The 12917-nt window shown below is 37.6% G+C and overlaps 1 protein-coding gene across 1 annotated transcript in view; it reads right to left on the bottom strand.

The window, feature by feature from the left end:
* Nucleotides 1-299: 299 nt before the first annotated feature.
* The window catches only part of LOC136834296 (uncharacterized), a 14456-nt gene continuing 1838 nt past the window's right edge, over nucleotides 300-12917 (bottom strand). The window contains exons 2-4 of the mRNA XM_067096683.1: nucleotides 5665-5859; nucleotides 3788-3867; nucleotides 300-2677 (exon numbers count right to left, since the gene is read on the bottom strand). Coding sequence (XP_066952784.1) covers nucleotides 1775-2677; nucleotides 3788-3867; nucleotides 5665-5779 — 1098 coding nt within the window. The 5' untranslated portion in view covers nucleotides 5780-5859 and the 3' untranslated portion in view covers nucleotides 300-1774. The remainder of the gene's footprint in view (nucleotides 2678-3787; nucleotides 3868-5664; nucleotides 5860-12917) is intronic.

Genomic DNA, 12917 nt, shown 5'->3' with positions numbered 1-12917 from the left:
ATGATAGAGATTAGTGTGCCTAAACATTGCAGCTAATGTATGAATGGAGGCTAATGATTCGTAATACTTGACAAATTCATACTTTGTGTTTTGAGTACGTTAGAGAGAAAGAAAGACAGAATTCAAATTAAGTTGGACACCCAAAGATATTTTGGCACTTTGGCCCTTCCAAAGAACACTTTAGGCCTTATTTTAAGAGAGAAAGAAATATGGTACAACGAAGTTGTTTTCTTTATAACAACGATTACTGTATGTTATTATTAACACATATATATGTAAAAGGCAAAGGAAACTTACAATTTGTGAAAATCTTTACTTTTTTATTGGTAGAAAATATCACACACAATGATCGATAGGATCTTCCGTTGAACATTAAGGCAAAGATAAGGTATATTTACAGTGTAAACAAAAATACATCTAACCTATTTTAAATGTGAAAATTTATCTCACATTCACCACTGCTCGGCAGTGGTATCGCGCAGACACACAAAATATATGTATATGTATATCACACTGCTTGGCCATGAAGCACAAAGGTCAATAACTATACTAATTTATATTTTTCAACATGTTTTGATTTCGTAAATGCATCCCGCGAAATGGCGCGCTTTTTCAAATCTCTTGACCCGGAGAGACCATATAGGTCTATTGCTTCCTTCCTTCGTTGTTCAGCCCCATCCAACCCTCTGGGAGTTCTTTCTCCTTCTTCTTTTTCCGGTTTTCCTGAGCCATGTGCTAGAAGTGGCATAATCAGAGCATTGTGTTACACATCGCATAGGTCTTTGCATTTCAAAAACGTTACGGGGCATCTCACGTTACTTTTGTTTATGTTACTTTTCGGTCGTACTGTGAGGGACATGCTATAGACATTGTAACCTTATACACCAATACACATAGACACCTTATAATCTAGATGATTTTGATATTCCACATACATCTGACATCTACATATTATAGTCAGCTACCTAGTGTTGTCAGTAGGAAGAACATCGGCTAGAGTTATCACGCACAAAATGACTTCGATAGTTATCGTAAATGGACCTAATGCCAAAAAGTCATTCGAGATAAATATTTTTAGCATGCTACCTACTATGATTATATTTTCCTTAAGGTCAGCACCGGTCATGGTTATTACAAGCAATGAAGCGTAATGTCGATATGCTTCTTGTCTCACTTCAGAGTTTGGCGGCTTTGTAGACTGGCTGATCCGCAAGAAACGATCAACCAGTTGTCACTTGATAATTCAAATGTTATCACCGCTGTTCTGCAGTTCTTGTCAATAATAAAAATATCATTATTAAAGTATTTACAATTTTGTACATTAAACCTCACTTACAGCTAGAGATTCGTTTTGCAGCCACGGAACTGTAGAAAACTGATTTTCGAGAATATATAAGAAACGCTGACTGAAGAACAGCTATAGCACCACGGTTCCCTCTAATTTTAAAAACAACCGAATAAAAGGTCTCTGACTCACTGGGTATACTTCTCTCTTTCCATATGTTCACTTATAAAAATACAAATTAGCACCCAGCTAATGATAGGCTACCCAGTATTTTACAAAATTATGCCTTTAGCAATTACCTGTAATGATTTAAAAGCGCTCTATAGATCCCCTTTTACTACATCAGAAATATACAAAAGGGAAACATTAGAGGTATATATTTATATTGTAGCATTTGTCCAACTCGTTTAAAATGGGAACTTACCACTGTAAAACAAAACCGCAATCCTGGTTTAGATCTTGATGAACCCAGCTCACCATCTGCAGAGTTCAGCTTCTGTGGGATCTCCAGACCTCTTCGAAGTTTGTCAGGGGGCGATGACTGGCCCCTTCGTGCCTCTTCGATGAGGGATTCTTTTTTGGATGGTTTCGTTTCCTTGACGAGACCTGCTTCCACCAAGTTCTGTGAAGGTTTTCGTCGCTCTGCAGGTACCGCCTTGCCGCGTCGGACGATGTGTCTCTCCTGTGAATTTTGTGCAGTCGTTGAAATTCTGTCTCGCTCTGCGACAGAGTGCTATTAAGACTTTGGTGGCGGGTTAGGTTGGCCCTCGCAATGAGGTAGGGTTTAGCACCGGCACTGTAAAAACTCTGATATTTATCAGCTCCCTGGTTCCTGTCTCGCCTCCGTCTCGAAGGGTTTCTCTCAAACTGTTGCTTTCCGCTGGGTATGCTCTGCGTCTCTGTGTTCTCTGATGTATCTTCGTCTTCATCATCACTCGGGTCTCGTGGGTCCAGCATCACATTTCTTATTAGTTCGGCTAAATCGATAGGCCTAGTGTCAGAATCAACCTGTATTCTTGCCATTTGTTTCGCACTGCTTTCCTCGGCTTGATTATCACAGGCTGAACCCCTGACCTCGTCATCACGGCTCACTTCTGCGGGCACTGGGCTTTCCACCGAGGTTGTAAAGTAATCGGGCTCGGGTATGTAGACACCTCCGGGAGGTTCCGTTTCCCTAGAAGGACCTGGAGTCTCAGGTACGGGTTGGGTATTTTCAGAGTCAGGGGGGAGGTTGATGTAAGTCTCGGCGAAAAAATTTTGATTGTGCGCTGTTTCTTGGTCGACGATGCCCAAGGAAGCGCGTCTCTGCAAAGACTCCCGCCATCCATAACCTCTCGGGGGTGGTTGAGCACTGGGGGTAATAGCGTCGTTGGGTTGCGCCTCTGTCTCTACCTGTAGTATTAGATAAAGTGAGCAATCAGTTGTTTGTTATCCACTAATATGGATGTTTCAGTAGCATGAATACATTCATATAACAGTGAAAAAATGCAATGATGCGTATACGTTACATATCTGTTTTATTGTAGGTAACTAAGGTTTTATGTGTATATGTATATGTATATATATATATATATATATATATATATATATATATATATATATATATATATATGTGTGTGTGTGTGTGTGTGTGTGTGTGTGTGTGTGTATATGAGAGAGAGAGAGAGAGAGAGAGATAGAGAGAGAGAGAGAGAGAGAGAGAGAGAGAATCTTGAGTTAAATTATCAACATTACCTTGACGAACATAGTCAAAACTTATTGATCTTTTATTCCTTAGCTTATCGAAAAGCAAACATTTTACGTCATTTCACAATATTCAATAGTGATGTATCCGTTATGAACAATAAACGCCTCGTACGCCATTGCCTTTCGCTAGTTAGGAATCACAAAGCCAGTTTATTATACCTCGCATGGTAATTGCTGTTTGCTGGGGCTTCGATTTTGGTACATGTACAGTATAAATGATCTGAAGGTGTGTACAATAAATAGGTGAAGTAACGTGTGATTTTCATTGGTGTTAGAATTCGGAATTACAAAAGCTGTTTACTGGGAGCAACACAGATCTGCTGAAAATCAATAGATTGCAAAATTACTTTTTTGTTTACTGTGTCAGGTGTATAACTGTCTCTCCCAGCTGGGGACGGTCGCAATATTGTTAGGTGAATGGGCTCAATATAGACCATTAGATATTTGATGTATAAATACGACAATACAAATAAGTGTTTTTGAGAATCTTCGTGAATATTAAGAGAAGTCTAGTTCTGCGGCGTTTACACTTAATCGGGTTGCGTTAACATCCCTTACATGCTACATGCCTCTTGTGGTTTCAATTATCGGTGTACATCTTCTAGATGAAATGTGGATTTCAGTGACGTCAAGGCTTTATGCTGAAGCAAGTGAAAACCCACGATGTTCGACGGGAAATCTACGGGATTCACATCACATTTTTTTGTTTACTGTAACTAACTTATTATTATTATTAATTAAAAGAGGAATGCTTACACTGGCAGATGGAAGATGTGCAGGTTCTGTGTCTTCTAGTAAGTTGAGACTTGGGGCTGATGGAGTAGCTTCCTTCTTACCTGCGACAAGAGAGGAGACCAAAGGTCAATTCATGCCTTTTGGGAGATGTGTGAAAATATGTTGGAGATAAATAAGGTTAGAACTTCACTTGATTGGCTGATAAATTCAAATAAGCTGCCACCATAAGTATTGTATTTATCAGAGATGACTGTAAAAGACCTGTTAAAATATGTCTTTTTTGGGAGTGTACGTCTGCTGAATAGTTTATCATAAAAATTATAACCTGTATACAACGTTTCATTGTGTATGAAAAAGTTTTCCTGTGTAGCTTTATATACAGCGTTTGAATAAAATATGAATTCATAGGGTACAAAACCTCTGAAGAAAGTTTAAAGCTACAAAAGAGACATCGTCAGTAAAATTTGAAAAAAAAAATAGTAGGCCAATGGAAATAAATTTTGTTAGAGAAATAAAAAAGCCAACTTTTTTTGGCATTATAGCTAATTCTGAAGATAATGAATAAAACTGACAAACTAAAAACTTAATTCCAACATGACTGCTAGTTCAGAAAATGTAATTATCAAGACCATAGCTCTTGTTACTCAACGTTAATGATAAATATTGATGATTAATAACAGTGAAAGACGTTGGAAGAAGATAACCGGTAAGGCATGACTCTGAGAAAAGCAATCACTTTAAAAGGAATAAGATCACTGAATGCAATTTTAACTGAAGAAGTTCGTGTGTCTGAAAATGAAAGTAGGCCAAAGAATGCAATTAAAGAAGAAGGAATTCATGAAAAGAGAGGGCCAGCAGAGTTAGTCACCTATTGAAAGGAGATGTTCAGACTTGTACATAATCTCATTTTACATTAACAAAAGTTGTTTTTTAATGTATGCAATAAAAAAAATTAAGATTTAAAACGCTAGTATTCCGGGATATAATTCTGGTCAAGGAAGGTGGTCTACACAGTGGGGACAATCGCCAGGCTATGGCTTTCTCTAATTAGTGTGAGACTAATTAGAAAAATTAGTCTCAGAAAGTAAGCTACTGTGGGGATACAAGTCTGGGCAGGGAAGCTATTCTCAAGCCTGAAGCTCAACATTCTTAGGAATACATTTCTACTCCGGTAAATTAGCAAATGGAAGTGAGTGATCAGGGGGTAAGTTCTTGAAAGAGATTTTGTTTACCTAACCAATCCTCAGAACTACTTGTGTTCAGAAGAGATCAGTTACGCAGTAAAACTAATGCACACGCAAGTGATTTTTCAGGAAATGGAACTTGGCATGACTAAAGCACATTGTGGAAGAGAGCTATCAAGAAGTAATGACTTAAGTGCAAAGAGGAGAGATCTGGATTCATCACAGCTTGAACAGTATCAGAACGTAACGAGATGCAGAGTTGATGTAAAAGATTTTAGTAGATAGAAATATCTTGGCTGACCATACGGTTATAGGGGAGCTTGTCTGGAGAACTACTTTCATGACCAGAAACGAAGCAGCCTCTTCTACGCAAACACTTTGTGAGCGCACGTCATTCTGACGAAGGGTGTTACCGCACAGAAGCGACAGATCATAAAAATAAATCCCTTTAAAGCCGAACCTGGTCTGATGAAATGACTGGCCAAATCAAGCAAAGAGAAGCTGATCGTAGGAAGATAATTAATAAACGACTGGATGAATGAATGACTCCATCGACCATTACCGTCATCGTGTGCCCATCACTCGGTCACCTCAAGAGGATAGAATGGCGGTTATCGTCCCTCCTCCAAACTAATTGCCATCACTACTATGTGGGTGAAATAGAGCAGAAACGTATAACACTGACGAAACAAAAGGCTTTACCGATTAACTCACTCGACAAAGAGCAGCAGTCGATGACGCACAAGTAGCAGGGAGGCTTGTGGACACCGCGGGTAGGGACGTGGCACCAACATTCGAGGTTGCAGAAGCCAGGAACGGCGCCAGGCATCTTCACTTGACTCTTCGGCGTCTGCAGTTGGCGTCGAAAGCTCCTCGATCAAATAGTAATGCTTGCTTAATGGAGCACACCTGAAAAGATGAAGGTAAACGTATGAAACTTATGCCTTTTCCTTGGAGGTGATACTTTTTCGGCTCTTAGTGCTGTACTTTAGGTTGAGACTGCTACTCCCTTGCAATTTTCCATCCCCACTATTGCGTAATAAGTTAAGAGAGGGACAGCAGATTTCACTCTCACCCTCTCAAGGAATCGAACCCTGGCCCCTGTCTTGAGTGATACCGACAAGTATAACAAGCACGAACTTAATGATGAGGATTAATGTAAAATAAATAGGCCTATTAAGATTGCGACGTAACGATAAGACTTGTGACTTGAAAGAGCGTGAAACCGGACAAAGTTTTTTTTTAATAAACTAAAACGATTTTATTCGCCAGTCAGGTTGTTGCAAAATTATTGTTATACATTATTCAATGGCAGTTTGTTTACCGCGAACAGGAATAAACCCAGGAAAATATTGTTTGAAAAACTGTTATATCCTCGGGAATTTATCGACGCTGTCCACAAAGATGCATATTGGATTAATAAACTAGCGTTGCAGTGATACATATTTGTATGTTTACGATATCTCTTCATAACTCTCGTGCTGCCATTTTTTCCTCTTCGGAAATATTTCTTTCTTCCGTAACTTCAGAAAGAGATACCTGATGATTGTATTTTCAGTTTCCTCCCAAGTAAAATAAGTCTGGATTGGCTGCTGTAACCACATTAACAATATTTCCCCAAAACTCGTTGGAAAAAATAATATACTTGATATGCACCGTAAATACCCTTTCTACTGATCTCCGCGACACATACGAACATACACTGACCAGGTTAATCGGCTGCGTTACAGAGTGACATAAAGTATTTCATCTGGGTATAACTTCTCTTCCCCGCAGGGGGTTGGGGGGGAAGGGTTAGTGCCGTCAGGGCACCACATGTGGTGCACTTTAGGCCATTACTTAAGGGTCTTTGCAGCGTCTCTTCAGCCCCTAGCTACAACCTCTTTCATTCTTTTTACTGTTCCTCCGTTCATATTCTCTTTTTTCCGTCTGACTTTCCACCCTCTCCTAACTTGTTTCATAGTGCAACAGCGAGGTTTTCCTCCTGTTCCGCCTTTCAAAACTTCCTACTTTCGATTTCCTTTTCGGCGCTGAATGGCATCATAGATCAAAGTGCTTGGCCAGTGGCCTAAATTCTACATTCTATTCTGTTCTACATAACTTGTGAATAATTAACATTAACCAGTTTTAGCGTATCGAGGCCGTTCGCAGCCTTCGGATACTAATGCAGTGCATTACTCCCCTAAAACAATTAACCTGGTATTTTACTCATTTATTTGTAGTTTTATCTCTTTGTTCATTAATTTATCTTCTTTTCTTCTCTAATATATGATCTCTTCTTTCTGCATTTCCCATTATCTCCTGCAACCTCTTTCCACTGAACACCATATTCTTTGGCAGCTTGAATATTAAGTCGGTGGCCTCTGTAGGCTTGTTCTATATGAATAGGGGGTTATCAGTAATAATAATAATAATAATAATAATAATAATAATAATAATAATAATAATAATCAAGGATGCAAGTGTAATTCTAGCTTGATGTCTCGTCTGTAAGGATACTCCTGAAGTGAATATATGATTCGGTAAAAAGGTTACTCTCCATATTCACTGGATAGATGAGGTCCACGTGTCTCTTCTTAAAAGGAAACTATTGTGCCGGCTTTGTCTGTCAGTCCGCACTTTTTTCTGTCCGCCCTCAGATCTTAAAAACTACTGAGGCTAGAGGACTGCAAATTGGTATGTTGATCATCCACCCTCCAATCGTCAAACATACCAAATTGTAGCCCTCTAGCCTCAGTAGTTTTTATTTTATTAAGGTTAACCATAATCGTGCTTCAGGCAGCGTTTAGGATAGGCCACCGCCGCCCGTGGTGAAAGTTTCATGGGCCTGGGCTCATACAGCATCATAACGAGACCACCAAAAGATAGATCTGTTTTCGGTGGCCTTGATTATACGCTGTACAGAAAACTCGATTGTGCTGAAGACACTCCGGCGCATTTTTTACTTGTTTTATTTGCAATGGAGCAGAAAATTTCCATAACCCATTGAAATAAATTAACCAATTTTCCTTAGACAAGGAACAATAACAGGCTATTTAAGAGAGTAATTCCACGAAGTAAAAGCTGGGTATAATTGGGTACAATCAGTAGCAGTGTGTGACAGGGTAACATTCATTAGCAATATATAACAATGGTTTCACATCACAAAGGGTATATCGACACAGTAAAAACAATCTATCACAAACAGGGTCTTTTGGACGAAAACATCTGTCAATACAAACGAGTTCCTTAATAAACTGTGGCTTCCTTATGTCCACGATTGTGAAATGAACAGTTGATATGCTTGTGGTAACGCGTGTGAGTCATGGTATTAGATATTTAGGTATACGTAAAGATATCAGGGTTATTATCATCTTTCTTTTCCTCAGGCCTTTTATCGGCCCTCATTTGGTGCATCAGGCTGCCCACATTTAGTTAGCAGTTAGTGTTTAAATCTTTCTTCGATAACTGGTTCTAAAGCGACATAAATGTGTTTTAGTGGATATATCTTTAATGGCTTCTTAGATGTCTGCAAGTATTCACATCGCTTCAGTTCTGGAGGCAATTCATTGAGTAATTTTCTATATATTAACATACGCAAACATCGTCGACATACATTTGATTAGCGCTTGTAATTGATCAGGAAGAGACTTACAGAGCATTAATTATTCTCACAGCAAACATGTTGTAAATGAGGTCAAGGAACACACAAATCTGCAGTTATTTTAGCCAAAGGATAGATAAATATATTGACATAAGACACTGTCTTCACATATCAGCGTCAGTATCAATATTATTTTTACCAAAAAAAAAAGGGGGGGGGGATTCTTTTACTTCAGCATATATCCTAGATGCTTCTGATTCCGTACACAAAAAATATTCATTTGGCCAAAAAATATCACTGAGAACTTGACGTGAACACAGATTTCTGTACATTCCATTTTCCCTGAAATAAAGAATTCTTGTATTTCCCAAGTTTACACAATTTTCTAATTTTCCTCTGTTATTATGCAGGAAGAACTTATTTAGCTTAAGAGGAAACAGAAAATACAGATGAATTCTCTCTTTTCTGAAGCAAAGTACGTAACGATTATTTCCCAAGAGAAAAAATTGAAAAATTGGCACGCCAGTTGTGAAGAGACATCGAAAACACACAGATATTTATTACTGGAGACTAGTTTATTAATCCGATCTCCATCTCTGTAGACAGTGTCGATAAATTCCGGAGAAGCTAAAGAGTTTTTCTAACAATAGTCCTCCTGGCTTTAGTCCTATTTGCGGTGAACCATTGCCACTGAATAACGCATAACACAATAGTTTTGCAAAAACCTGACCAGCATATAAAATTATTTTCATTCTGCAACAAAAGTTGATTGTTCTTCATTCTAAAATTATATAATTTAGTTTTGTTGCTGACAGAATGTCATTCCTTTGAGTCGTGATCGTGTTAAGATATTAAAATGGAATGAAACGATTGATTGAATGATGACAGTGATAATAACAATAATTGCACGCAATGACGCTTCGTCAAAACATCTCATTCCTTTTACAACTCAGTCAAGAACTGTTTTACATCAATATGATAATATACTGATTTTTCATTTTGCTAAAAAAAAAGGCCTCCGCATGATAAAAATCTGACGTCATCACGACAAACGATAGTTTGTCTAACAAAAGATATGCATCCAACTTTATATAGAATACGAAATGGCTACTTATGCTTGACACAGCAATACAAGAACAAGCATTCGAATAATTTACAGTAGCTTGTATGACAACGACCAGATATATACGATATTACTGCAGAATTATGCTCACAGCAACAGCTGTAGCTACGTATTAAGAATGGTATATACCTATATTAATGGCAAGTCACATTATCATGATGAAGTAAAAGGAAAATAAAAGTTTAAAATTCTTCGACTCTCACATACTCATCGGTGTGTAATATATATATATACATATATATATATATATATATATATATATATATATATATATATATATATATATATATATATATATATATATATATATATGTGTGTGTGTGTGTGTGTGTATACATACATATACAGTATGTGTGTGTATGTATAAAAAAAATATAAAATGGAGAGACTGGCAGTCATTAACCAGAAATGGAAATGAATATAGCAACCGATATGTTTGACTGCAGAACATCGCCATAATGGCTTTAAAGCATGTTGCATTTCCATAGCAAGCAATGCTTTTGCAATTTATCTCGTAACTGTGTCAGTCCGTAAGTAAAATATTACACCTCGAAAATGTATTGTTATAAAGGTCACCAGGTCATAAGCCACACAGCAACTATAGCATGCGAAGGCCAGTAGGAGAGAGAGAGAGAGAGAGAGAGAGAGAGAGAGAGAGAGAGAGAGAGAGAGAGAGAGAGATGCATTTAACATTATTAAAATGGTCACCGCACATTACTTCACCTTTTCTTACAACATCAGAGAGAGAGAGAGAGAGAGAGAGAGAGAGAGAGAGAGAGTTTGTGTGTGTACCTGCACCACAAAGATTAAAGATGTCAATTTAAAAAAAAAATTCATAAACAGACAAACTTTGTGTCGCAAAGTTACATACGTAATATAAGACCAATTAACAGCCTTGCAGACCAGATCGTTTCTTAGGATGCTCAGTGAAACGTACTCCTCTATATATAATCTACATCTACATCTACATCTCTTCTTCATCTTCATCTACAGTACATGTACATCTACCCAGAGGGTGATCGACCTTCTCCTATCTACAGTGCATCTTCATCTACATTACTCTACGTCTGGCCCAGAGGTGATCGACCTTCCCCACTATCTATATCTATCTATCTTCATCTACATCTTCATCTGCCCAGAAGGTGATCGACCTTCCCCCACTACATCTACAGTACATAGCATCTTCATCTTCATCTACAGTACGTCTTCATCTGCCCAGAAGGTGATCGACCTTCTCCCACTACATCTATATCTACATCTACAGTGCATCTTCATCTACATTACATCTACGTCTACCCAGAAGGTGATCGACCTTCCCCCACTACATCTATATCTACATCTTCATCTTCATCTACAGTACATCTTCATCTGCCCAGAAGGTGATCGACCTTCCCCCACTACATCTATATCTACATCTTCATCTTCATCTACAGTACGTCTTCATCTGCCCAGAAAGCGATCGACCTTCTCCCACTTCATCTATATCTACATCTTCATCTTCATCTACAGTAAATACATCTACGCAGAAGGTGATCGACCTTCCCCCAATTCATCTATATCTACATCTACATCTTCATCTTCATCTACAGTACATCTACATCTACCCAGAGGGTGATCGACCTTCTCCCACTACATCTATATCCACATCTTCATCTACAGTACATCTACATCTACCCAGAGGGTGATCGACCTTCCCCCACGTGTGCTGGACAGAGGATGTGATTAACGCAGGGTGGAGAGCGTATGTCTGTCAGGTCCTGAACTTTGACCTACGTCAGTTTTATTCAGTTTTAGATGTTCGCATTAAAGATCGTCGCGTTGGACCAGAGTTACGCCGAGTCTTTTCATCTGGTTTATTTTTCTCTTCATTTTCTCTGCCAACCGATATTTTGTATAGGGATCAACAGAAACGGCCAAATATGAGTAGGGTACGATATGCGGACGTTATTATGCGTGTTAATGCGCATATGGTTTTGCTGTTACGCTTGTACATACATGCTATACATATGTATATATATAATATATAATATATATATATATATATATATATATATATATATATATATCTATGAATAATATACCTTAGTATCTATCAATAATATACGTACATTATATTCATGTATGTGTATTTAATGTATACGTATTTATATGTATGACAGAACTAACTACAAACAAGACAGACCTTCAATAACAGTATTAATGATATATAACATACAAATTTAAACTGTACCTTCATTTTGCCACTTTATCAGGTTCCCATGGCTCATTGTAAACGGAGATAAATAGAAAATATTCCATGAAACTACTGATATTCTGCTTTATACTTCTGCGCTGAACCATAACTAACGAAGAGGCAGAAACAAATTTGCGCAGTTAAGTTAAACCAAATCAGTATATAAACCAATTTAACTGCAACTCTTTTTTTTCAAATATCCAGTTTCATTGCAATTAAGTTCTTTCAAAATATCCAGATTAATTCAAATATATTTTGCTTACAAATACCCAATGTCAGTGCAATTAGGTTTCTTCCAGATAGCCAATTTCATTGCATTTTTCCCACGTATCCAATTTGATTGCAATTAGGTTTTTTTCAGGTATTCAGTGTCATTGCAATTAGGTTTTTCAGATATTCAGTTTCATTGCAATTAGGTTTTTCCAGATATTCAGTTTCATTTCAGTTAGGATCCATCCAGATATTCAGTTTCATTGCAATTAGGTTTTTTTCCCCAAACATCCACGGTAATATGTGACCCAACAGCTATTCAGGGCAACTTTACAGTTGATTTTTTGGAAGCTTTAAGATTCTGATAATTCCCTATTAAAAACAACATTATCTTCTTAAATTTTCTTGTCGATTAAAGACTAAATTCCATTTAAAGCAACTCAGGTCTTCAAAATCTTCCTTCATGCCAACAAGAACTTTGAAAATTTGCTTGACAGCAATATTCAAGTCTGTAAATTCTATTTGTTCCAACTCAGGTCTCTAAAATCCCCTTTCTTTGCAACATGCACTCTTAAAACCTTCATGCCCGGTTAAGCCACTAAATGTCATCGAGGGGAAATCATTGGTCTCTCAAATTCCAATTTAGGGCAGATTTTTCAAGTACACTGGCGAAACTCTTTATCTTAAATTCTCCTTCATGCTAAGTTTTTCATAGGCTATTAATTATTTTAATTTTTATTTTTTCATTTTTTTAAATTACTTTTTTAAAAATTTGGTCCTTTAAACTGTCCTTAAACTTTATTCTCATAGCACTTGTT

Source organism: Macrobrachium rosenbergii, chromosome 53, assembly GCF_040412425.1.
Source record: "Macrobrachium rosenbergii isolate ZJJX-2024 chromosome 53, ASM4041242v1, whole genome shotgun sequence".
NCBI classification, from domain to species: Eukaryota; Metazoa; Arthropoda; class Malacostraca; order Decapoda; family Palaemonidae; genus Macrobrachium; species Macrobrachium rosenbergii.
This window is presented reverse-complemented; position numbering and strand designations above follow the sequence as displayed.